This window comes from Rana temporaria, chromosome 2 (genome assembly GCF_905171775.1).
Source record: "Rana temporaria chromosome 2, aRanTem1.1, whole genome shotgun sequence".
Lineage (NCBI taxonomy): Eukaryota > Metazoa > Chordata > Amphibia > Anura > Ranidae > Rana > Rana temporaria.
In genome coordinates, this window is record NC_053490.1 from 254,821,632 (window position 1) to 254,848,662 (window position 27,031).

General features: G+C 42.8%; 1 protein-coding gene across 1 annotated transcript in view; it reads left to right on the plus strand.

Moving 5' to 3' along the window:
• LOC120926663 (multidrug and toxin extrusion protein 2-like) overlaps nucleotides 1-27,031 on the plus strand; it is a 243,587-nt gene that overhangs the window by 185,213 nt on the left and 31,343 nt on the right. Inside the window, exon 14 of the mRNA XM_040336787.1 lies at nucleotides 132-264. Coding sequence (XP_040192721.1) covers nucleotides 132-264 — 133 coding nt within the window. The remainder of the gene's footprint in view (nucleotides 1-131; nucleotides 265-27,031) is intronic.

Genomic DNA, 27,031 nt, shown 5'->3' on the forward strand with positions numbered 1-27,031 from the left:
AGGAATGACTGAGAGGAAAAAACATTCAATCTTTTGTTTGACAATCTGTGCAAGAAAACATTTGGTAATTTACAGGTGGCTGTATAGAAGATAAAAGTATACAATATTTAACATTCATTTTGCTTTTGTAGGTATGCTGCAATGGAATATTAAGGGGAACAGGAAAGCAAAAAATTGGTGCTATTACGAATATTTTTGGTTATTACCTCATAGGGATCCCGGTTGGAATATCTCTGATGTTTCCAGCAAAACTTGGGGTTATAGGTAAGATCACAAGCTACATATATGGCAAAAAAATACATGTGTATAAAATGTTTCTGTCTACACTGAATTGTTAGATCAGCAATATCAGCTGAATATAGCTTTGCTGATACAGATTGGTTGTCATGTGACCTGCTGCTATAGTCCCAGAACACAGGTGTCAAACACAAGGCCCGCGGGCCAAAAATTTGGCCCCCCGGGGCATTTCATGTGGCCCTCACACCCGTCCAGACCTTGTACTTTCTGCTTTCAAGCAATGCATCTATCTTCTTCCCAGCAGCAGCATAAGGTAAGAGGGTGCACTGTGATGTAAGGGAAGGTGGGGGGCTCAACTTCTGATGGTGGGGTGGGTCTTGACATCTAACGTAAGGGAAGGGGATGCGTTGGACATCTAATCTTACAGATACAACGCGCCCTTTTGAGGGCAATCATAATGCTGATGTAGCCCCCAATGAAATTGAGTTTGACACCCCTGTCCTAGAATAAGGACAGGTAGGTAAACAACTAGAGGTAGCACTAAAATGTCTCAAAATGTAAAATTTCATATTGTGTCAATTTTCAGTTTTCTTTTTTTTGGTAAAAGGAACATTTACAAAGAAATTTGGGAGCAAATGAGGCTTAAAGTAGATCTATGATGGGTGCCATTTAGTTTGCAGCAAAGTGCATCATAAAGTATTGCTTTTTTATTTTTCAAATACTGTTTTCTGTTTTTGCATATGAGTACATCTGATCCCCATCAGTCACTTCTTAGCTACATGAAATAGTTCCAGTGTTGGCTGCACATAATTGTTTTGGACTGGTTCACTGATGGTAATGCTGATGGACTATTCCTTATGCAAGATTTGGCGACATGTTACAGGGTGATATCACAGGGGCACAACTGGGAGCCATAACAGAACATTCTTTAACAAGGACTCTGTAAAATGATCACCTGGTTTTAATTGAACCAGTTTGCTTCTGGATCACTTTCCCTCATCACTTTTCGTGGATAGACAGATGCTAGTTGAACAAAACTGCAAACCCATGAGTTCTAGGATGTTTAGAAATAGCCTTGGGATGTCAATTGGTTTATAAAACCTGCAGATATAAAAAGGCTGTGTTATATTGGGTGATTAGACTCAATGTGGTAAATGCGTTTTTAGTGAAACATGTCGGTCCGAACTTAAGTGGAATGGTAGCCCACATTTATTAAAAAGGAAAGCAAATTCTTTACACAACAGTTGCCCATGCAGGGCATTTTTCAGCTCTTCAGGCTCACTCAGCCTCGGTTGCAGCGCCTCACAACAAAAGCCCACTCCTGGCCTCTAAATAGGGCCCTCCAGCCCCCTCAAGCTTGCTCACTCCAGAGAATTCTAGACTCCCTCCAGGCCTCTAGACTCTGATCATATCCCCCTGAGGAAGATACGAGTTAATCCCGGTATCGACACGTGTAGGGGAGGGGACAGGACGGTGCAGGAGGCAGTGGTGCATTCTCAGATAAAGGTAAGGACACATTACTTCAGCAGTATCCCTGAGCTTGTAAAGAGTGGTGCACTGTAGCACCCATGAAATGTGAGTACCCCACAGTAGGGGCTAAGTTTTATTTACACAATAAATTGTTTAAACAATATCACACCATCAAGTTTTTCACACCATCAAGTTTTTTCTATATAACCCCTCCCATGTGGGAGGGGTTATATAGAGGGGGACTTCTGGTCTTGATTATGCCAGTGTCCATCACCTGAAGGTGGTCCTATAACCCATGTGTAATTAATGGCTCTGTGTCCTGTGATGTACTGAAAAGCAAAAAATGATATGCATTAATGCTCAAATAACAACATCTGTCATAAAATACATCCAATATAATTGTGATAAAAATATTCACAAACGTGTTCCCATGCACTACAAAAGTGCTATGTGCAAAGTGCTATTTTGCTTGATTCACAAACTGACATGCATAATATATACAGTCCATTCACAGTTAAAAAAAATCCAAAGAAACTGGTGATAGCAAAACGTGTCCTTGTGTCCACTCTGGTGCTCCCCCTTCCATATATGCACTGACCTTAGAGCGTGTGACCCTGTAATTAAGCCTGGTCAGAACATGCATATGAACCACCTCTGCGTTCAGTGATTATGTTGGAATCCTGGGCTGGTTGCTGGTAATGTGTTTCACACACAGGTGGTCTTTGCTGTGCTCTTTATTACCCAGCCGGGTAAAAACAATAAAACTTGTGGTGAGGAAAATAAAGTTGAAGGAAGAAAGGAGAATAGCAAATTCAGGCGTAGCAATAGGGAAACAGTCCTGCTCCAATGTGTAACACTTCTCTGCGCCATTCCTGCTTGAGTGGGAATAGTGTACTTGGACAGGCCTCTCTCACTGACCTGGCAGCCGGAGTATCGCTCCCCATGTTAGCTGCGGGACACCAGCACGCGGCATCCCTGGAGTGTCTTTTGTGTTTGCGGGGCTTAGCAGCCCGGGAGTTTTTACCCTGCTGTGACTCGGGAAACTCCGGCTCAAACCATTTGTCATCTCCAGCATCAGATAATGAGTCCAGGTCAGAAGTGTCATACTCCTCAGCAGGCAAACACACGCGCTCTGCAACAAAGGTACTGATCTTGTCATGTTTGCAAAAGGGCAGGCCTCTACCACAGCCATGGGAGACCTGAGCGGGGCCCATCTTTCCAATGGCGTGCCAAACAGACTACATTGGTAAGCGCTGTCTCCGTTGCGGCATCCGCTTCCACAACAGGCACACACTCCTTATCTTCAGCATCGCTTACCTTCGGTGACACGATCGGGGTAGCAGCCGATGGCAGAGTCAGTGTTGATGAGACAGTCACTATCTCCGGATCAGCGATCACAGTAGTTGAAGAGGGTTCTGGCCATGGGGCCTCTTCTTCTGCTATAACTGTCCCAGTGATCCAATCCACCTTGTACTCCTGAGGGGATTCAGTCGGTGGCTTTACTTGGAACAAATAGTTCCAGCACTTCTTGTACCGGGCAAAGGGCAAAATCTGGATGGCCAGCTTCGAACAGCGGGGGCAGGACAGTCCGAGGGCCTCCACGCTACTGCTGGAAAACAGGACGAACTTCCCCTGGGTCCGCATTCGGATTCGAGTATCTGTCAGGGGTACTCCAGCAGTAGCTGACATAGCATCGACTCCTGGCACAGACATCGGGGGTCGCAGCCTTTCAAATGGCATTGATGGCACAGACATGCTTGCACACCTCTCTCTCGTGGGCAGGCAATCACTCTGTCCTTTGGCGCCAAACTCACTCTACATCTCACGCAGGGGCGGGTGACTCCTCCCACCTGAGTTTTTTTTCCCGCATGCTGCAGGTACACCTGGTTTCGCCACACGTGTGCCCAGGCTCTAATGGCGACGTTAACTTCCTTATCTGCCTCACCAGGCACAGTTTAACACACAACAATTCCTTGTATTAATGGCGGATTAAACTTCTGAATTCGGGTATTCAAGGTAACAGCCAATCCCAGACAAGCCCCCATGTGTAGCACTACCCCCGGAGGAGCTGCTGGTTGTTTTGGGTGGCACATTTACCTTAGGGCTCTTCCAAATTCTAGGGGTGAATGGTGCATTTAGCAGAAGTAAAGGAATGTCCACAACGAGTGCTCTTTGCTGTGCTCTTTATTACCCAGCCGGGTAAAAACAATAAAACTTGTGGTGAGGAAAGTAAAGTTGAAGGAAGAAAGGAGAATAGCAAATTCAGGCGTAGCAATAGGGAAACAGTCCTGCTCCCACGTGCAGGGCCAGATTAAGAACATCATGGGCCTGGTGCTGAGGATTTTGGTGGGGCCTTTTAGGCTGCATTCACACCTCCGCGACAAGTAACGCCGCGTACGTGGCGTATTTTGCCGCGAATAGTGTGACTATTTTTTTACAAATCCTTCCTATTGCTTTGTATGGCCGAACGCCAATGCCGCCTGAAAAAAAGGGTCCGGGACTTTTTTTCATGCCGCAGGTGTACGGCGTCTATGAGATGTGAACCATCTCATAGACAGCAATGGGAATTCTCCCCTCCAGCGGCACGAGCGGCCGGCGTCGGGCATTTTGTCGCGGAGGTGTGAATGGGGTGTAATAAATAATAAATAAATGCGTGGAAATGACATGAACGCAGCCCAGCCAAGGCAAGTGACCAAAGGCACAGAACCCAGAAGGAAGACCGGGTGAAGATGGAAGAGCCCGGGCCCCGCCTGATTCATCACAGCGCAGCACTGGAGGGCTCAGTCTGAAAATTAGCACTAATGTGCTAATATGCTGTGCATACTTGTACGTTGTGGCATAACCTACCCCAGGGCCTCTAAAAAGTAGTAATGTCAGGAAAGTTTACTACCGCTTTATTATCACAGGATCCCAGGAGCCTCTCATGGGGCCCCCTACTGACCCGGTGGATGGTGGCCCTTGGGCAGTGCCTAAGTGCACAGTTGCCAACATTTAAAAAATATTTTCAGGGCCACTTTTTTATATAAGTGCTATATTTAGAGTAGCTGAGATCCCCAATGTTCCTCTATACATCATAGTAGTAATCACAAAATTAAATGAGTACTAATAATGGGACAGAACAAATATGAGAACTGATATTTCCTTTAGTTGAACTAACAAAAGTGTGTCCATTCTAGAGCTGGTAACATTGAGGATATTCAGTATAATTTTAAAGAACTGTTTTTGTGGGTAAGCGACATAGGGGAGGAGTATGGATGGTATATAAGTGGGAAGTATGTGCAGGTGAGGGAAAGGAATGTGGAGGGTCTAACAGTGGGCATTATGTACAGGAGAGGAGTGCAAAGGGTACGGAAAAAAGCACTATGTACAGGAGAGGAGTGTGAAGGGTATGACAATGGGCAGTATGTACAGGAAGAGTGAGGGGGTATGACAGAGGGTAGTACGTACCAGAGAGAAGTGTGGAGGGTATGATGGGGCAGTATGTACAGGAGAGGAGTGTGGAGGGTATGACAGTGGGCAGTATGTACAGGAGAGGAATGTAGACGGTATGATAGTGGGCTCTATGTATAGGAGAGGAGTGTGGAGGGTATGACAGTGAACACTATGTATAGGAGAGGAGTGTGGAGGGTATGACAGTGGGCACTATGTATAGGAGAGGAGTGTGGAGGGTATGACAGTGAGCAATATGTACAGGAGAGGAGTGTGGAGGGTGCGACAGTGGGCACTAAGTACAGGAGAGAAGTGTATGACAGCAGGCACTATGTACAGGAGAGGAGTGTGAAGGGTATGACAGTGGGCACTATGTACAGGAGAGGAGTGTGTAGGGTATGACAGTGGGTACTATGTATAGGAGAGAAGTGTGGAGAGTATGACAGTGGGCACTATGTACAGGAGAGGAGTGTGGAGAGTATGACAGTGAGCACTATGTACAGGAGTGGAAGGATATTTAGGGACTGAGTAGTGGTTAAGCGGGTCATACATGGATTGAAATTACGCCAATTATGCAGAGACCAGCCATAGTCAATCTATGTATGGGCTAGCTGGTTTTACACAAGTCAATCTATTAATCTACTTGAGTACAACCAGCCTGTTTTTTTTTCTTAAAACAATCAGTGCTGCCAGCTAAAGTTAGCAACACTGATCATTGTATGCACTGGCAGAACACAATAACACTGCAGGAGTGATTCCCCCATCCACAGGTCAGCAGGTGAGAGGGTGTGTGGGGACAGGCTGGGGAGAGATAGTAGTCAGTGGCTGGGTAGGCACTGGTAGTATCAGAGCCAGATACACACAGGTTTTATACGCCACGATCGTTAGAGCGAGAACAATAATTCTAGTACTAGACCTCCTCTGTAACTCTAAACATGTAACCTAAAAAAATGTAAAGCATTGCTTAGGATACCAAAAAAAAATGTGCTAACTTAACTAACTAACTGTTTTTTTAATGAATGAAACATTTTTTTCCAAAAAAACATGTTTGAAAAATTGCTGCGCAAATACCGTGCTAGAGCTGCACAATTAATCGTTAAAAAAATTGTGATCTCGATTCAACCCCCCTGACGATCTTCAATGCAGAGTTTGCTGATTCTTTCATATAACAAGTGGAGAGACTTTCAGCTGTCAAAAGAAAATATCTGGGCAGTCTGCCAAGTTTTTAACAGGAAACATTGTAACTAATGCTTCCTTCTTAGATCAAAGGGATACACTTCTGTGTGTAAAGAACAAATCTGGGCAGTCTGCGAAGTTTGTAAACAAAATGAAACATTGTAACTAACTAACATTGTAACTAAATTTAACCACTTAAAGTCCAACACTTGTTTCTTAAGTTAAAAAGCAATATTATTTGCTAGAAAATTACTTGGAACTGCCAAACATTATATATATTTTAGCAGAGACTCTAGGGAATACAATGGCAATTGCTGCAATATGTTATGTCACACTGCATTTTCCCACTTCAATGAATAATAAAAACCATAAAAACAAAACAATCGTGAGAGAATGGTGATCTATCTTCTAAGCAAAAAAATTGCAATTCTCATTTTAGCCAGAATCGTGCAGCTCTGTACCGTGCAACATAAAAAGTGCAAAGACCACCATAGAGTAATTTTCTAGCAAAAAACAAATGATGATTTTTACATGTAGTAGAGAAGTGTCAGAATTGGCCTGGGTGGCAAGGGGTTAATTACCATGAGTAATATACAAATAATTATTATAAGCACTGTGATCCTATCAGTCTGCTGTAGTGTGTCAGCTTGTATTTATATTGGCCACTCTGAATGTAGCTTCTGACAGGCTGTGCAAGCAGGCCCGGATCTCCTGAAAGAAAGGGGCCTGGAGCTGCAGCTCCATCAGCCCCATTGTTAATCCGGCCCTGCCCACGTGTAACATTTCTCTGCACCACTCCTGCTTGAGTGGGAATAGCGTACCCGGACAGGCCTCTCTCACTGACCTGGCAGCCGGAGTATCGCTCAAACCTTTTTGAGGAAAAGTCTCTGCCACAGACCCTCCTTGGATGGACTTCAGGGAGATACCTCTGCCACAGGACCTCTCTGATTTGTATTACAGAGGCAATCTTACTCGGATGAATTACGCCTGGATCTCCTTCTTAACCTTGATCCCCGGTGGTTTGTTGAAATCCTTTTGGATCGCCAGCCTCTCAATGGCGCTCCTCAGATGGACTCCCCACCGAACAGCTCTACCGCTTGGGATCTTCAAAAGTGGGAACCCAGCCAATCACTGGGGCCCCGCCGCTGCTCAAATGTTCAGGACCAACATGATCTCGGAACCAGAAACACTGCGTAGCACGCATGCCCCGGCCAGGTAGGCCTTAACGCCGGAGCGCTGTGATGTGGCCACCCTAAAGGTGGGTGCCACACTGGATGAAGAAGACCCAGAACCAATGGCATCTGCCCCATAAATACCCTCCCCCAGCATGCACAGCAAGGCTCAACCCTCCTGATTGGCTGCTGGGGAAGAGCACCCAAACCTTGACTCCACTGCTGCCACCTACTGCACTGGGGTGGGAAGAACACCCCAGTACAACAGAATGAGCCCACAGCACAGCCAAGCTGAGACAGGAACCCTGTTTGAAACATAACAATTTGAATCAGAGTTTAACTACACTCTGATCTTCCTTTAAATTTAAATAGCACCGGTACTCCAAAGTAACCAGGCGCTACACTTACAAATGCTGAATTTGACGGTTTGGCTGTTGAGACCCTCGTTCTAAAAGATCAGGGGCTTTCAGGCTCAGTGGTATCTATCCTCGTTAATTCTGGGAAGCCGGCTTCTAGGGCTATCTACTATAGGGTCTGGAAGACCTTGGTTTCTTGGTGTGAAAGCAAGGGATAGCGTAAGCAGGATTCTAGACTTTATACAGTTGGGAGTAGAAATGAAGCTAGCCTTGAGTACTAGTAAAGGTCAAGTCTCGGCCTTGTCAGTATTTTTCCAGAAACCTCTTGCTTCTCACACCCTAGTACAGGCTTTTATGCAAGGGGTAACACACATAAATCCTGCAGTTAAGTCGTTGATCTGCTCATGGGACTTAAACCTTGTCTTGTCAGTCCTTCAGGGACCCCCTTTTGTGTGATGCCCCATTACCCTTGGTTACAGGAAGCTAGTATTTTTGGTTGCGGTGACTTCCACAAGAAGAATCTCAGATATGGCAGCGTTATCTTGCAGATAAGCATTTCTGGTTGTTTCATAAAGACAAGGTTGTGTTACGTCCCCACCCGTCTTTTCTGCCTAAAACAGTGTTCAGTTTTCACTTAAACCAGGATATTTTGCTGCCTTAATTTTTTCCAGAGCCATATTCGGCAGTAGAAGAGTCATTACATTCTCTTGATGTAGTGAGAGCAGTTAGTTTCTATTTGGAAGCAACTGCTCAGAAAAACAGATGCATTGTTCATGTTGCCAGAAGGCCCCAGGAAGTGTCAGGCAGCATCTAAGTCGACCAACTCTCGATGGGTTCCTCAGGTTATTACTCAAGCTTATGGTTGATGAGGTAAAGTTCCGCCTTTCCGTCCTAGAGAGCACTCCACCAGAGGAGTTGGCACTTCTTGGGCAGTGCATCATCAGGCCTCTATGGCTCAAGTGTGCAAGGCAGCAACTTGGTCATCTGTGCATACATTCACAACATTTTACCAAGTGAATGTAGGTCAACAGGAGGATGTCGCCTTTGGGCGTAGTGTTTTGCAGGCGGCAGTATAGGTCCCTTATGTCTGTCAGAGGTCTGCTTATTATCGGTGTCTCCTTCCTCTCAAATGGCATTGCTTTGGGACATCCCATGTAGTAATTAATGGCTCTGTGTCCTGTGATGTACTGAAAAGAAAATAGGATTTTTATAACAGCTTACCTGTAAAGTCCTTTTCTTGAAGGTAAATCATAGGACACAGAGGTGCCTCCCCTCTTTTGGGATTATTAAATATTGCTGTGCTACAAAACTGAGGTACTCCCCATTTGGGAGGGGTTATATAGAGGGGGACTTCCGGTCTTGACTATGCCAGTGTCCATCACCTGAAGGTGGCCCTATAACCCATGTGGTAATTAATGGCCCTGTGTCCCGTGATGTACCTTCAAGAAAAGGATTTTACAGGTAAGCTGTTATAAAAATACTATTATTTGTTGCACAGAATCACTTTAAATAGCATTAAGTTGTGGCACTAATTAGCACTTTATGCATGTGACCTTCTAAAAGCAATTAATAGAGTTTGGATATATGGATAATTAGAGAGACTTAGGCCCCATACTCACGAGCAAACATGTCTGCTGAAACTGGCCCGCAGGCCAGTTTCAGCAGACATGTTTGGTCGTGTGTGGGCGCGAGCGGGCCGAATTCCAGCAAACATTTGCCCGCCGGGCCTTTTCCCAGCAGACAAATATTCCTGGACTTGTTTTAAAACAGTCCGCTGGAATTCAGCCCGCTCGGACATGTACGGTCGTCAGTACAGACCTACCGTACATGTCCAGGCGCCCGCCGTCCCTCGCATGCGTCGAATGACTTCGACGCATGCGTGGAAGCATTTTAAAGGCGGGCCGCCCACGTCGCCGCGTCATTGTCGCGGCGACACCGCGTCATCGACGCGGCGACACCGCGGACACGCCCCGCGTATTGTTTACGCGCGGACTTCTGTACGATGGTGTGTACAACCATCGTACAGAAGCCCTCTGGCAGACATGTATGGTGAAAACGGTCCGACGGACCGCTTTCACCATACATGTTTGTCCGTGTGTACCCGGCCTAATAGTTCACATGTTGCACTATAATTGAGCACAGCCACAGAGTGACACTAATTTGAGTTAGTGGTGTCATTATAGTATGTCTCATGTGGTTTTCCACAGACATAGTCTAGCGTGTGTATATATGTGTAAAAAAAGGCATATTTTTTAGCGCAGCACTTTTTTCTGTTACCCTTATGCCATTTTTCTGAAGCTTGGAGCTCTTAAGCAGCAGTAAATCTTAAAGCGGATCTTTGCCGGAAAAAAAATATTAAAAGCTAGCAGCTACAAATACTGCAGCTGCTGACTTTTAATATTAGGGCACTTACCTGTCCTGGAGTCCAGCGACATTGGCAGCAGAGGACGAGCGATCGCTCGTCACTCTGCTGCCCTCACCGCCATCCTCGGTGAGGGAATCAGGAAGTGAAGCGCTCCAGCTTCACTGCCCGATTCCCTACAGCGCATGCGCGAGTCGCGCAGCACCGTGCTGACTGGTCCCCATTGTGTTCTGGGAGCCGTGTGTTTCCCAGAACACAGCGGGCGGGGGCGGGAAAGTGACGTACTCCCCGCAGAGAGGACTCCCGGAAGTGGGTGCAAATACCTGTCTTTGACAGGTATATGCACCCCTCCCCCCCTGAAAGGTGTCAAATGTGACACCAGAGGGGGGAGGGTTCCGATGAGCGGAAGTTCCACTATAGGGTGGAGCTCCGCTTTAAGCCGATCAGAAGATTGGCCTCTGTTTTTTAGCACAGTGCTAAAACATAGACAGCAACAGAGAATGTTTAGAGCAGGGTGAGAGAGTCAATTACTGGAGGACTAGGGCAATGTGACAGTATAAAGGGGCTAAGCTCTATCAGTGCAACTCAAGTCGTATATACAGTAATACTCAGAGCTTTTTTTCTCAGAAAATAGGTGCAGGAACTTAAAAACAGTAGAAGGGTCTTAAAGGGGCATTAAATACCAGGTTTGCCATACATACAGAGTGCAGAGTTCAGGGGGTTACACACAGAGTGCAGAGCTGTCACTTGTAAACACAGAAACCAGACTTCTGTGTTTACAAGTGATTGTGGTGAGCAGGCACCAAAGGGTCTGAGCCAGAGGTGGTGGAACTGAGTTCCCCCAAGTTCCCCCTGAAAAAAAGCCCTGGTAATACTTATCATGACCACTCAGAGTTTGAGGGTCATGTTGCTTTGGTAAGCATTTATGTATATATGTACAGTTGATCTCCTTACATGGGGTGAGTATGCATTGCGACAGTGGTTTACATTTAATTTTGCACATACACTATATTAACAAAAGTATTATGACACCTGCCATTACATGCACATGAACTTTAACCACTTCAGTCCCGAAAGGATTTACCCCCTTAATTACCATTCTATTTTTTTTGCAATACGGCACTGCGTCACTTTAACTGACAATTGCAAAGTCCTGTGACGCTGTCCTCCCCCCCCCCCCCCCCCCACACACACAAATAGAGCTTTTTTTGTGGTATTTGATTACCTTTGCAGTTTTTATTTTTTGCACTATAAACAAAAAAAAGTTCAAAAAATATAACAAAAAAAATGTATTCATCAGTTTAGGACAATATATATTCTGCTACATATTTTTGGTAAAAAAAAATCGCAATAAGCGTATATTGATTGGTTTGCACACAAGTTATAGCGTCTACAAGCTATGGGATAGATTTAGGGACTTTTTTTTTATGTTTTTACTAGTAATAGCGCTCATATGTGTTTTTTACACATTGCAGCAGACAAATCTGACCCCAAGGGACACTATTTGGTGACCAATGACACCAGTACTGTGAGCAGTGCTATAAAAAGGCACTGATTACTGTATAAATGGCACAGGTAGGGAAGGGGTTAACACTAGGGGGTGATCAAGGGGTTAAATGTGTTCCCTGGGAGGTATTTCTAACTGTCAGGGGGGACAGACTGACTGGGAAAAGAGATAGATCACTGTTCTTGATCACTAGGAACAGCTGATCTCTCTCTCTTCCCCTGTCAGAATGGGATATGCTTTGTTTACACTGGCAGATCCCTGTTCTGCCTCTTTTCCACGATTGTGGAGGGTGTGCCCCTGCAAAAGCTAATGCATGGACCACCGTATGGTATGGCAATTCGCGCAGTTAAGCCAACCTGCCACAGTACAACTGCGGCGGCTGGTCAGCAAGCAGTTAATGGCTTTCTAGTCTTAGTCTGTAGGCTTCAGTATTAAGTTTTCCCACCGTTTGTAGCTATAACAGCTTCAAAACTGGGAAGGCTGTCCACAAGGTTTAGAAGTGTGTATATGGGAATGTTTGATCATTCTTCTAGAAGGGCATTTGTGAGGTCCCCCAAATAAAAGGGGATTGGAACAAAATATATTTACAGATGGAACAGAGATGGATATAAAAAATTAAAGGCCACATCTCCTCCGGGGTTAAATGACGCAATCACCTTTAAACCATTTTTGAAGGGATTTGCGTCGGGAAAAACGGACTAAATATTACATACCTCCTTTATCTGTTTTTTTTTTTGTGATTAGGCTGTCATTTTTGATATTCTTAAATATTTCTTATTTTCCCAGTTTGAAGAATACTTATTTAATGTATGAACTTTCTAAGGTAATTTTTCTGTGTTTAAATCAATTTTGGCAGCATCGCTGTAACCCGAATATGCTTTATTTGCTGTTGTCATTGAACGGTGTTTGCTCATGCAGATGTGGGGGTTGTTTCTGTCCCTAGGGACAAGCTTCCCCTTTTGGGTATTTGGGCACAGATCCGCACTGTTAATGTCCCCCATCTCACTTCTGCCGCCTTTTGGGTGATTTGCGCATTCTTGGGAACCATCTAGCCTGGCTTCGCTATGTGGAGCGTATGATGTTGGCGGCAGTAGCTGTTCATGCCCCCCGGAGGTAGCGACGCTGGGAGGGGAGGCCAGGGGGGATCAAATTGTATTGGCATCAGCTGAAGGTGATTTTGTAGGCTTTTCACCTATTGCTGATATATATATATATATAAAGTCCCCTTTTTCTCACAGCATTCAGTTGCTGGAGTTCAAACCGTCAGTTAATGCTGAGTGTAAGTAAGCAAATTTTCCAATATACCTAAGTTTTGGAATGCTATTATATATAGCCTTTCTCTTGTTTGATTATAGGGCTTTTCAGAGAGGTTTTTGTCTCTCTCTTCTCCCTTTTTTGCTGCATGAGACCATTTAACTTGCACCTCTTTGGCCATTCATTTTTCAAACAGGTATTTTCTGCCTTACATATTGTCATGTTAATTTACTTTCATGAAGGATTGTATCTAAATATCCACATCCTTTCCTTTTATCTTTATTTCTAAATATTAAAATAGATATGCCGATGGAAGCCTTACTTGACTTTAAATAGCTTATGATTGTTTAGTAATGAAAAGCCCCTCTTTTTAAATTCAGCTAACATGAGTGATATGCCTCTATTGCCTCTCTGATGGCCATTGATCCTCTGTGGGGCATGGAACCCCCACTGGGCTGATACCTAAATGAAACACACTACCTAGCCATTCTTGCTGGTCTGGACTTTTGATTACGTCCATATTTCTGTAAGTGTAAAACATTTTTTTGGATAAATATTATATGAGTCAATAACTTATGTATTTTGGCAAACTAAAATGAATTTCACTTTGAATGGAAATTTCTTCTCCTTTTGTCCTTGTTCCTATGTATGTACGATTTCTTCCACTTCTTTATTCCCTGATGAAGTGCTTGTATACGTTGAAACGTGTTGGCTTGATTTGGTGGATATGCAATTTATTTTAAAATTTCACACTTTGTATTCCTGCTCCCTGTATGTTCAGCAGGAACAATTTACAGATTAGATAAATAATGTATGTGGTCTTAAGCTATTCCTTCATCTATACATGGATGCCATATATATCCATAACCATGATAAATAAACAATAATAGTGATAAATAAATAAAAGTGCTATAGAAAATCAAGTGTTCCAATACAATCGGTAATCAGTCCTTCCCAGAGTGTCTATACGCTGCCACCAACACCTCAGTGCTCACAGAACTCTCACCTCATAACACAAAACATGAGCCTTGGGTCAAAATCCAATGGGGGTAAACTGATCCTTCCTCCCGGAGTGGCAACTTTTTAGTCAAAGATCCAAACTCACATGTGTGGGTGAAGTAGACAAACAAGGGTCCAATAGTATATTTTTTTTTTTTTTTTTCCACTTCAGACTCAACCTCATATAGTGTGCATTATATGCTCATGTTCTGCGTACCAGCCCATTGCATCTCTATATTGGTTTTGCATCATAAGTGTCTCTTCTTTTGTGTGGAAGTTTGCTTTTTTCCTCCCTCTTTTTTTTTTTTTTCCTTTAAATATAAGTATATATATGTTATTTATTTAATATCATTCCTCGTGCTTAAGAGGCGCAAAGTATTTGTGATTATAATTATCCCCCCCCTAATCCTTCCCCCCCATCCCCCCCTATCTCACCTTAAACAATCTCTTATATCTCTAGTTCTTTCTAATTTTCTTCTAATGCCTCTTTTAAGTATCTATCCTTAATTTTTCTGCGTAACTCCACGATTTCTTAAAAGTCCTCCATTTATTCCATTTCGTGATTTGTAAAATGTTATTGCCTTCTATAGCCTCTTTTAGTTCTTCCATTTTGTATGTTTCTTCAACCGCATCTATCCATTCCCAGATTAAGGGGCACTCCACCTCTTGCCACTTCCTTGGTATAAGTCTCTTAGCGGCGTTGAGTAGGTGCGGTACAAGCGATTTCCTATAGCTCTTTATACCTTCCTCCCCCCCATGGAATAGGATGACCCATGGGTCCATCTTTATCTTTTTCCCCGTGATCTCTTCCACACAGGTCAAAATTTGTTCCCAATACTTCTTGATCTTAGGGCATCCCCACCAGAGATGTGCCATATTTCCTGATGTTTTACATCCCCTCCAACACTCTCCTGTCTGTTCTTCATTATACTTTTTTATCTTATCCGGGGTCATGTACCATCCGGATATACATTTAAAGCACATCTCCGCAGTACGGCTATCTACTGCTGAGGAGTGTGTCAGAGCCAACATTTTATCTATTGTGCCCCTATCCCGCTGTGTTCCCAGTTCCCTTTCCCATTTTCTAATGAATGGGGGTATATTCTGCTCATCTATCTTCAATAGAATTCTGTATAACTTTGAGGTAGTTCCTTTAGATCTTTCCGTGGAACATATTTTTTCTAAGTCTGTTAACTGGTCTCCCGTTCTCAGTGGTCCTGGGAGATCCTGAACAAAATGTTTAAGCTGCTGATACCTCCATTCATTGATTTCCATTAAATTATTTTTAAATTTTAACTCTTGTAGTGTTATTATATGGCCGTCCTTCGTTATATCCCTTAGTTGTACAGTGTCCTGTTTAATCCAATTACCCCCCACTTGTGTTTTACCTGGTGCAAAATAATCATTATTTTTTAGTGCTATAAAAGGTGAATTATATTCCTTCTGAATTTTTTTATACACCTTGTCCCATATTTTAAGTGCATTTTTTGTTATTTCATGTGCGTTTTTATCTAGTGTCCTAAATTGGGGAGGGTTCCAAATTATCTTGTCCAACCTCACCTGTGCTAATTCATTTTCTAATCTTACCCACCTTTTTTCTTTGTTGGCTCTGGCCCACTCCACCACCCTTGTTATAACCACCGCGTCATAGTATCCTTTAACATCCGGTACCGCTAAACCCCCCTTTTTTTTTGGTTGTTTTAGGGTCTGGAGTGATATCCTATGTTTCTTATTTTTCCATATGTAATTCATAATTAATTTTTTTAATACTGAGAATAGTGTTCTCGGGAGGGCTATGGGAATCATCTGAAATTTATATATGATTTTAGGTATAATAACCATTTTGCAATAATTGATTCGTCCTATCCATGATATTGCTCTATTTTCCACTCTTTTTGTTTCTGTCTTGATTTCATTTAATAGGGGGATGAAGTTTATTTTATACATTTTTTTAGTAGAATTTGCTAAGAGTATCCCTAGGTATTTAAGTTCTTTGACCCAGGCGAAATGGTACTTCACTTTCAAGAGTTGCTCTTCCCATTTACTTATATTTATACTCATAATCTCCGTTTTGGTGAGGTTTATTTTGAAGTTCGCAATTTCCCCGTACTCTCTGCATAGGTTTAATAGGTTTGGTATTGATGTTTTGGGTTTATCTAAATAGAACAGGACGTCGTCTGCAAATGCAGAAAGTTTGTATTCCTCCTCTCCTATTTTAACCCCTTTTATTTCTTGGCAGTTCCGGATCCTGACCAATAGAGGCTCCAATGAGAGCACAAACAGGAGCGGCGACAGAGGACACCCCTGCCTTGTACCATTTTTCATTGAGAAAGTTTGGGATAAACTTCCGTTTATCTTTATTTTGGCTGTGGGCGACACATAAAGTGCTGCAATCCAATCTATCATTCTCTGTCCGAACCCCATGTCCTTCAGGGTAAGCAACATAAATCCCCAGTCTACTCTGTCGAACGCTTTTTCTGCATCGATCGACAGAAGTAGACCTGGGGACCCTACCGCCTTCATTCTCTGGAGTATCAAGAGTGTTTTTACTCCATTGTCTCTACCCTCTCTACCTTGGACAAAGCCCGTTTGGTCCGGGTGTACCAATTTTGTCATTTCCTGTCTTACTCTTCCGGCCAGTACCTTTGCGTACAGTTTTATATCAGTGTTTAAGAGAGATATCGGCCTGTACCCTGAGCAGCTTCCCGTGTCTTTACCTTCCTTTGGAATAACCGTGATGGTTGCCTCTGATGCTTCTTTACTTAATTTATACTCTCTTCCAAGGCCATTAAAATACTGGCATAGTTTTGGGAGGAGAATCTCCTTGTATTTTTTGTAATACATCACAGTGAAGCCGTCAGGGCCCGGGCTTTTACCGGCTTCTGTACTTGTTAATGCTAGTTTAATTTCATTTTCCGTAATGGGCCTATCCATCTCTTCTGCCTCCATTTGTCCAATTTTCGCTATTTCTGCTTCCTTTAAGAATATAGCGATCTTATTTTCTTTTTCCCCTTTTTGCCAGTTCTTTTGTTCTACCGAGTATAATTTTTCATAGTATACTCTGAATGTTTCTGCAATATCTTTTGTTGTATGTGAAACCTCACCTTTTTCGTTTTTGATTTTATCTATATAATTCCTAGATTTCTTTTTTTGTACCATCCGAGCTAGATGTTTGCTTGTTTTATTCCCCCACCTGTATCTTTCCCTTGCTATCAAGTTAAATTCCCTTTTTATATCCTGATCTAAAAGTTCTTTAAGGTCATTTCGCTTATTTACTAGGTTTAGATATAGGTTTCGTTGTTTTCCCATTTTCTTATGTTTCTGTTCAAGATTAAAGATCTCCTCTATTAGTTTTTCCCTTTTACTATTCTCCTCTTTCTTCCTCCTTGCTCCTTCAGAGATCAAGATCCCTCTTATCACCGCCTTGTGAGCATCCCATAGGGTTGCTTTAGAAATTCCTTCTATATCATTTGTTTTAAAATACTCTTCTAATTCTTTTTTATGATTAATTTTTTTTTTTTTTATTTTTTTTTTTTTAAAGTGTATTTTGTGCGTGTACTTGAGAGAGGAGCCGGACTGCAGGAGTTGGGAGTAGGCAGGCCTCCCCCAGAGGCAATCTGCCACCTTTCTCCATGCCCCGGGTGGCAATGGCGGGTGTGTGAGGGGGTCCTCCCACACAGCCCGCCCTACCTGCTCCGCTTTGAAGCCCAACGGGGCAGAGGGACTCCCTATAAGGGAGTGAGAGGATTAGCCCGCTCAACCAGCCCCATTAGTCCTTCGCCTCTCTTTAGAGACCGCGTGGTCAATGTGCGTGTGTTAACCCAATTTAGAGTGCGTGTGTAGGTGTGGTGGTTTTTGTGGGAGGGGGGTGGGCGTACTAAGCACAGGCTTACCTTGCATAGCACACCCACCGGGAGCCGGGCTGAGACCACCAAACTCAATTCACATGAAGCCGAGACCGGGATCCGAACCTCTAGCTGCAGAGGTGAATGGCTTGTCAGCGCAGTGCCAATCGCGTTGAGCCACCGCAGCTCCCTTCTCCCTTCTAATTCTTTTTTAACCCTCAGGGAACTTTTCTCTTTGATTATTAGCTCCTCATTAAGTCTCCAGTTTTGATAGGGCTTTTGATTCCCTGAGATTTTTATGGATATGCTGATAGGGGCGTGATCCGAGATCGTCATGGTTTCTATTCTTGTCTCGACCACCATTTCCAGTATTCTATGGTCTACCAGTATGTGGTCAATCCGAGAGTAGCTCCCGTGGACCGGGGAATAGAACGTGTAATCTCGTTGGCTTGGGTTAAAGATCCTCCATGTATCTACTAATTGATTTCTATATAAACTTTCCTTAACCTTTCTTAGTTGTTTGTCTTGGGTTTCTGTTGTCTGGTGAGTCTTGTCTACTTTCGGGTCCATACAAAAATTTAAGTCTCCTCCCAATATTAACTTTCCCCTCCTAAAATCTTTTAATTTCCCTAGTATTTCCAACAGGTATTTCATCGGGGAGGTATTTGGGGCATATATATTTACAAGGGTGTATTCCTCCTCCTCCAGATTTCCCCTTAAAAAGAGGAATCTCCCTTCCGGGTCTGTCATTCTATCCGTTAGGACGAACCTAGTTCCCTTCGCTATTCCGATTGCTATCCCTCTGGCTCTTTTGGAAATGGTATCTCCATAGTACCATCTGGGAAAGTCGGGGGAGTATATCTTTGTATTTGACCCCAGTGTAAGATGGGTTTCTTGTAAGAAGGCAATGTCTGTCCTATACCTTTTCAGCTCCTTTAATATCTTATGTCTCTTAGTTGGGCTGTTAAGGCCTTTTACATTATAAGACAGACATTTAATCACTGGCATCTTTGTTTACCTTTCTTCGGGTTACTGTCTCTTCTGATTGTTTTGGTGAGATAGGGTTTCTTCCCTCCCTGCTTCCCATGCCTCCCCCCCTCCCTCCAACCCACCCAATCCTCCCCCTCCCTCCCATCCCCTCTTCCCACCCTACCCAACCCTCCCTCCCTCCCTCCCATCCCCTCCCCCTTCCCTCCTTCCTCCCTCCTACCCCCCCTATCTGGCCTATTGAAGACCTTTGAACCATCTTCCATGTCATGGTTCAGATCATTCCGGGTGGGGTCTGGGACCACCCCCCCCTCCGGTTCTCCACCCAGGAGGGGGGGGGAGGAAGGGACCTGTCCCAAGCCGGAAGTCAGAGGGGAGACCAAGAAGAAAAAAAAAACAGGAAAAGGATAACTGGGAACTTCTACCGCAGTCCAGAAGAGAAAAAGGTACTACCAGAAGGGGAGCTGAGGAAAAGAGGACGGGGGGAGTTCCCACTCTCCTCCCCTCCTCCTCCCATCTCCCCCTCCCCCCCTACCCCCAGCCCGGCAGGTCAGGGACCTGAATATCCAACTTCCTACAGAATTCATTTAAGTCCTCGGGGAATCTTAGTGTCGCCGATCTCCCCTCTTTTGTTCCAATTAGGCAAGCAGGGAAACCCCAATTATACTTGATCTTCAGATCTGTCATCTGTTTTAAGAGTGGTTTTAATGTCCATCTCCTTGCCAGGGTTTCTGGGGCCACGTCGGTGAATATCTGCAGCTCCGTCCCTTCGAACACTACCGGGGGTTGTCCCCTCAGCTTTTTCCAAATTGCTTCTTTATCTTCATAAAATCCGAACCTTATTATGACATCTCTTGTTCGCTCGGTAGTCGCTCTTTTCGGATTTCCTACCCGATGTACCCTTTCAATCCTAATTGGGTTGTCTATTGTTCTTTCTAGTAGTGGATTAAATATCGTCTGTGTTATTATCCTGAGGTCCTCTCCCCTCTTCTCTGGTATCGACCTTATCCTTAAGTTTTGTCTCCGGCTTCTATTTTCCTGATCCTCCAATTTATAGAGAATATGTCTCTGTTGAAGTTGAATCTGATCCATCTGGGCTTTTAGTGTATTTGATTCCTGTTCTTGTTTCTCTATTTGTTCCTCAACTGTTTCTATTCTGGAGAGCATGTGACCGAAGTCTGTCCTTAAGTTCTGTATTTCACTTTTTATCACGTTTTCCAATCTTAACAGCATCTCCGCCATTTCTCCCTTTGAGGGGGCCTGAGTGTCCGTGCTTCGTTCATCCATCCTGCTGCTTTCTAATACGCTTCCGGTGGGCCCCTCCTCTCTTAGTTCTATAGATGTTTCTCTGGACATATCACTCTGGGGTTTCTTATTTTCAACTTTTTTTGTTTTGTTCACTTGTTGTTGCTTTGTTGCACCCTGGGCTCCAGGGACACGCGGACTTTCCCCTCTAGTTACGAATGGCCTTATTGAGCTTGTTGCTGTTGTGTTGCTTGGAGTAGTTGGGGGTCCCCCTTTTGTTGATCTACTCGTCATTCTGCTCATATTAGTCTCCTTCTTTCTTATTCTCTTCCCCAGCTTGACCTCTTAATTCCCCAATTGATACAAAAACCAATATAAAGGGAGGGACCGATATAGAGTGCTATGCTGGGTTGTGCCAGAGGTCTACTTTGTAGGGATTCGCTATTTTGATTTTATTTTCTCCCCCTCTACCCCCTTTTTTTTTTTTTAGCTCTTAACCTACTAGTATTATTTCAGCAGTTCTGACAGTTTAAGCGATGCTTATCAATATACCAATATATCCGCTCTTGATCAATTACAACAAATAGTATTTGTATATGCAGGGAATATGGGTAGACAGAGTTCCCCTATTTACCATTCGGTTATAGTGCGTTAAAGAGGGGGGCAGGGTACCTCCCCAGATCTTTCCCTTTTCCTGCTGTTTAAGGTCCGGGGAATTTGGAAGATTCCAGAAAAAAAGGAGTAAAGATAAAGGTCCCACACCAGAGGTGCCTGAAAATTCCCCAAAAGATATGGGGCGTATAAGTTCCCCTCAATCAAATGCAAGGAAACAAAGTTAAATAAATAAATAATTTAGAGAATGCGAATGGACAGGCTTCAAGCAGAACATGCAGGTAAAATTTTGAGTATAGAAGGTATAGAAGGTATATGCCAGTTTTACCTATTTTAGGAAGTTCATATGTAAAATTAATAGTCCCCCCCAATCGAGTAGTATAAGAGAGTGCTGTAACAATCAGTTATTCATAGTGACATCTCTTATCCACCTCTCTATATAACTTCGCTTAGCATACACAGCTGGTTATCTCGGGGTTCCTGTTAGCTTCCCTTATTGGTCTTCTATTCTCTTGTGTTCAAATGTGATAAATTGTTCTACATCATATCATGCAATGCAGCTCTTAATTTAATTTCTCGGGGAAAGAAAACAAAGAATACCTCTCTCCTCTCCATGGATCTGCATTAAATTGCTGTTTTCAAACATTCCAATTTTTCTTCACAATTTAATTGTTAGCATTGAATGTACCTCATTGTCTGGATCGGCTGAGAGGAGGGATGCAGATGATATCCTTCCATCCAGGCTCAGCATACACGCTGTCTCGGCATACTCACTCTTGTGTTGGCTGGAGCCGTTGCAGTCGACAGGTGCCGTCCTCCCACTACTTACCCCACGTCCTGTATCTGTTTACCGGTGCTGCGGCGCGGCACGATACTTCACCGCCCGCAGCCCTTAGCGTCACAAGGAACGAGTGGGTCCGGTGGTTCAGTGGAGAGCCGATGGGCAGCATGTGCGGCGTAAGGAAGTTGCTGTCTCCCCCTCTCGTCCGGCTCAGTCCGTCCCTCCTCCTCCTAGCGGTCCCATCGCTCTTCGCTCCCCCGCCCGTGAATGCATCGCGTCATCACGTCCTCACGTGGACGCGCATCCCGCTCACATCCATTCCATGTATTTATAACAACATATTGATCGTCCTCGGGTCCAATAGTATATTAATGGTACCATAAACCATTATTAAAAGATAGCATCTGCTTACATCAAAATCCAGTAAAAAGCGCACAAATTGATAAAAACATCAGCGTTTTCCAGCTCTCATGTCACTTCCCGTTCGCTGTGTGCTCCGGCCACACCCTACGCGTTACATCACATCATGTGACTTCTACAGCGCTTTTTACTAAATTTTGATGTACCGTATTTGCCGGTGTATAAAGCGACCGGGCGTATAAGACGACCCCCTAATTTTACATTTTTTTAAGAATTTTTGCCTGAACTCTCCATATACGATGGCCCCCCTTCCAGGGGCTTCCGATGCTCCATATTTCTTCCTTCTGAAGCTATATATTCTTCTTCATTCTTGCTGAAGCTGGAGCCAATCACGGCGAGCAAAGTATTCTATTAATGAATACAAAACCTGCTTGGATTGGTAGAGGCTGTAACATCATCAGCCCATGCCTCTCTGACTCTCAAAGCCAATCCGAGCAGGCTACTGTATGTAGTCTGCTCGGATTGGCAGAGGTTGTTTCTCCAATCCGAGCAGGCTCTGTATTCATTTGAATACGTCTCTCACTGGGATTGGCTAAGCGTTATATACTGTATGTAGCCGAAGCTACATAGAGTATTACTGCACATCCAGCAGGCATCCAAGCTGCTGACCCGGCATATTAGACGACCCCTGCTTTTTGGGCAGTTTTTTAAGTGTAAAAGGTAGTCTTATACGCCAGCAAATACAGTAAGCAGATGTTGTCTTTTAATAAATGGTTTGTGGTACCGTTAATATACTATTGAAGGCTTGTTTGTCTACTTTACCCACACATGTGAGTCAGGATCTTTGACTGAGAAGTTGCGGAGGAGACTCCAGGAGGAAGGATCAATTTATCCCTATTGGACTTTGACCCAAGGCTCGTGTTTTGTGGTCACGAGGCGAGAGTTCTGTGAGCACTGGCGTGTTGGGGGCAGTGTATAGACTCTCTGGGAACTATTGATCTAGGGACTGATCAACGATTGTATTTGATCACTTGCTTTACTACAGCTTTTGGACATCAGTTTTATTTATTTATCACTATTATTGTTTATTTATCATGGTTATGGATATATATGGCATCTATGTATAGATGAAGGAATAGAGCAAGAGCACATACATTATTTATGCACGTGTAGTTACTCATTTAGGTTTTGCAGCCATTTGCTTTCAAACTATTCAAACCATTTTGCAGATTAACTTGGAGCAAACGCGACACATCAGTCAAAATCATTGTATAGTTACAACAACATACACAAAATAATAGAAAACAAGTATATTTGAATGAAGTTGATGTTGAGAACAAATTATTTTAAAAGCAAAGTGTTAGAACATCATGAGGACCTATACTGGCATATTCCCAAAGTATGTGCATAGTCTTGAATGAACGTCAATGGAAAACAAAAACAAAAAATAGGAGAGAAATAGGTGCTAATAGACTGCAGGAAACTAGCTAAGAGAGAGAGAAAACAATTGAATAAATGTATAGGAAAACAAATCTAAATAAAAAAGTCATAATAAATATATAGTATAGAAATAGGCGCTAATAAACTGCAGGAAACTAGCTGAAGAGGAAAAAAAGGGAAAAAGCAAGGGGAGGTCAATCATAAAAATGGGTAAGATCCCACTCATAATTTAAGCCATTGGGTATACGTGTTCTCAAATGGAAAATCCAAAAGACCTCCCACTTGCACAGCAACCTAAAGACATCACCTCTCCTAGGTGGTCTTTTAACTCTTTCAATCCCCTGTATTTGTAGAGATGTGAGATCACCACCATGTGATTGATTAAAATGATTAGCAACATTTGTAGAGTGGTTCTTCTGTATATCGTACACATGATCATGGAGGCGATCCCGCAATCTCCTTGTTGTTCTACCCACACATTGTAGGTGGCAGATTTTACGTGTAATCAAGTATATCAAATATTTAAAAAAATGTAAGTGGCTAGTGTGTCCTCTATTAGATACGGCACCTCATCCCTGAACAATTGGTAACAAAGTAGGGAAGGTGGGGATGAAGGGATTATAGCTGTGCCAAACAAGTCAGACAATAGGTTTCTTGTTTAAATGAAGACAACATTTATTACACAAAATTTGATATAATAATAGTGTTGACTAATAGATAATATAATACACCGAGTTGGATTATACAACAGTTTCTCCCAACATGTTTCACCAAAACATTGGCTTCTTCAGGGGAATAATGTACATTCAGTGTAGTATTAAAGTCTACAAGAGAGACAATAGATTAATAAAAATAAAATTATTATACTACACCGAATGTACATTATTCCCCTGAAGAAGCCAATGTTTTGGTGAAACATGTTGGGAGAAACTGTTGTATAATCCAACAAAGTGTATTATATTATCTAAAGAAAAATAGCAGAAAATGTAATGAATGACTCCCACAGAGTCCAATACAGTCCTGCAGCAGCGCTGCAAACTCTACGCTTGCTGCAATCCTAGACAGTGTTGAGGTAAGAAAGATGTGCTCCAATCACCACTGTTGTTCACCACATGGGGGATAAGAAACCCCTTCAGGGGATACACTTACCAGATGGTAGATGTAAAACAGCATGTAATCTACCTCGTTAGTATTCGTCAGACTTTCACCATATCAGTAGTATTCAGCATACATGAGGGAAAGAAAGCCCATATAGTGCAGTACCGTTTTGAAACTTTTATTTCTCCAAAAAATCCCCCAAATAGACTTTCCCCTTCAATGATTATGCGTACCACAAATAATGAAAAAGCAGGCATGTGTAATGTTATAGTTTGCCTCACGGTTCTGGACCCTGAAGACCGCTCTACTCGGTTTCCTCTCGGCGACTTCCTGGTTCCTTCCCCGTGGAGCGCAAACGTCACTTCCGGTTTCTGTGCTTGGAGAGTCACGCCCTGACGCGTTTCGTCACTTCCGGACTTCAATTGAGGGCGTGACTCTCACACGCACTCACCGGATTTAAATACCCGTCATCAGCGAATGATCGACGCCCACTTGCGTCATTCACGTCATTCCTGATGCTCGGCCGTGATTGTTCACAATCTCACAAGTGAGGGCGGAAGTGTCTGCATGTAGCTTGTACTGCGCTACCAATGCCCAACTTTGTTGCCACCATAGGATCCTATTGGGATCGGAGCGCGCACTAACATGCTGACTTTTGCTGCTAAGAATATCCATAACAGTATTAGGGTATTCACACCTATTAGACCAGGTATATATAGATATACACCATATATATTTAAGAGCATATATCCAGCAGGACAGTATTGGTGACTCTATCCTCGCATACTGTCCATACTCTGACCTGGTCCCACATAAAATATAGCCACATATATAATTGTAGCAACATTAATAAAACCAATCGGGAGAAATATATAGATATATAAAATAATAAAAAAATCTCTATATAAAACTCAATATATGTGTAAAATCAGATCACATATAAAATTAGCACCCCTATAAAATTAGCACACATAAAAATACATAAATCGTATAGTGCATGGATATACATCAAAATACATAAAAATGCATAAAAGATTGTGTATAAAAATACGTACCAAATATATAAACATTTATATACTAGATATATTAATAGCCACCCTTTTAAATTAAGAATATCCACAATCACCATGATATGTCTATAAATAGATTGCTGATGACCCAGTTCTGTAGATATCCCCTTTAAACATCATACCCTGGGCATAAACCTGGCAGGCTGGGTGTGTGAGAAGAAAGTGGGTTGGCTAGTATACGCAAAATGTTATTATTTATAAAATGTCGAGAATATAATATGTGTATATAACGAGAACATTCGCAGGAGTTGATGCAATGGTATATTTTATATCTATAACCCCTTAGGGTGAAGATATATTATAATGTCCTTATACTATGATCCCTGAGTGAGACAATGACTGATATTCTGGTGACTATAGCTCATTAAATGGGGGGCGGATTGTTTGTGAAGATAACATTTGATCTCCATCAGATTGTTGAAACCTTACTGAATTGGTAATGTCTGCACTGGTGGGGCGATTGGTATCTACGTGTCACTAATAAAACAATTGATGTCTACTTCGACGTTGAGACCTTTCGGCATTAATACGTCCACCAAATAGATCCATCTTGTTTCGCGTTTTGATAGCTCGCGAACTCTATGTGAGCCCCTCCAATGTGCTGCCAAATGTTCAACACCCCAGAATTCAAGACCTGACGGGTCTTGGTTGTGTTTCAATCTAAAGTGGAGAGACACGTTGTGGTCTGCGAACCCATTTTTTAAATTTTTAATGTGTTCAGCAATCCTGATCCTAAGTAGTCTTTTGGTTCGTCCGATATATAACAGACCACACGGACATTTGAGGGCATACAATACGAAGTTGCTGTTGCAGGTGATGAATTGTTTGATTTCAAATTCCCGATTATTGGAGGGTGACGAGAAATGATCCAATCCTCTTTGTAAATGTTTCAATTCTCTGCACGAAGAAGAAAAATGTTACTGCGCTGATCTAATTATCCAGAGGTATTTAATCTCTGGGAATATGGACATAAGTGAAATATCAGGGCCACAATGTACCCAATCTTAAGTGTGAATAACCTGAATACAAACAATAAAAAATATAAGAAATATATGAGTCATACAAATGTGACACAGTGATTTCAAACTTAAATCATATATCTAGATCAGTGTGTCAGCATACAATCCATATGCCACAGTGCTTCTATGAGAAAAATGGCTGTTGTTGCTGCTACTGACCAACCAAATAGTGAAAACAATACGAAAGATATAGATATATGATTTAAGTTTGAAATCACTGTGTCACATTTGTATGACTCATATATTTCTTATATTTTTTATTGTTTGTATTCAGGTTATTCACACTTAAGATTGGGTACATTGTGGCCCTGATATTTCACTTATGTCCATATTCCCAGAGATTAAATACCTCTGGATAATTAGATCAGCGCAGTAACATTTTTCTTCTTAGAGCACTATTGACCCCCACTAAGGGCACACAGTACTGCAGCAGATCACGGTTCACATTTATTTATTTCCTTTTGCGCCGGTGACACTCACAACCAATTGAATTCTCTGCACGGTTTGCACTTCCTACATAAAAAGAAGCCATTTCTATCCCAAAATGTTGGAGGCTTGGTTGGCAAATCTAGAATCTTCTTTACAACCAAATCTCCATGATTGGGTGCCTTT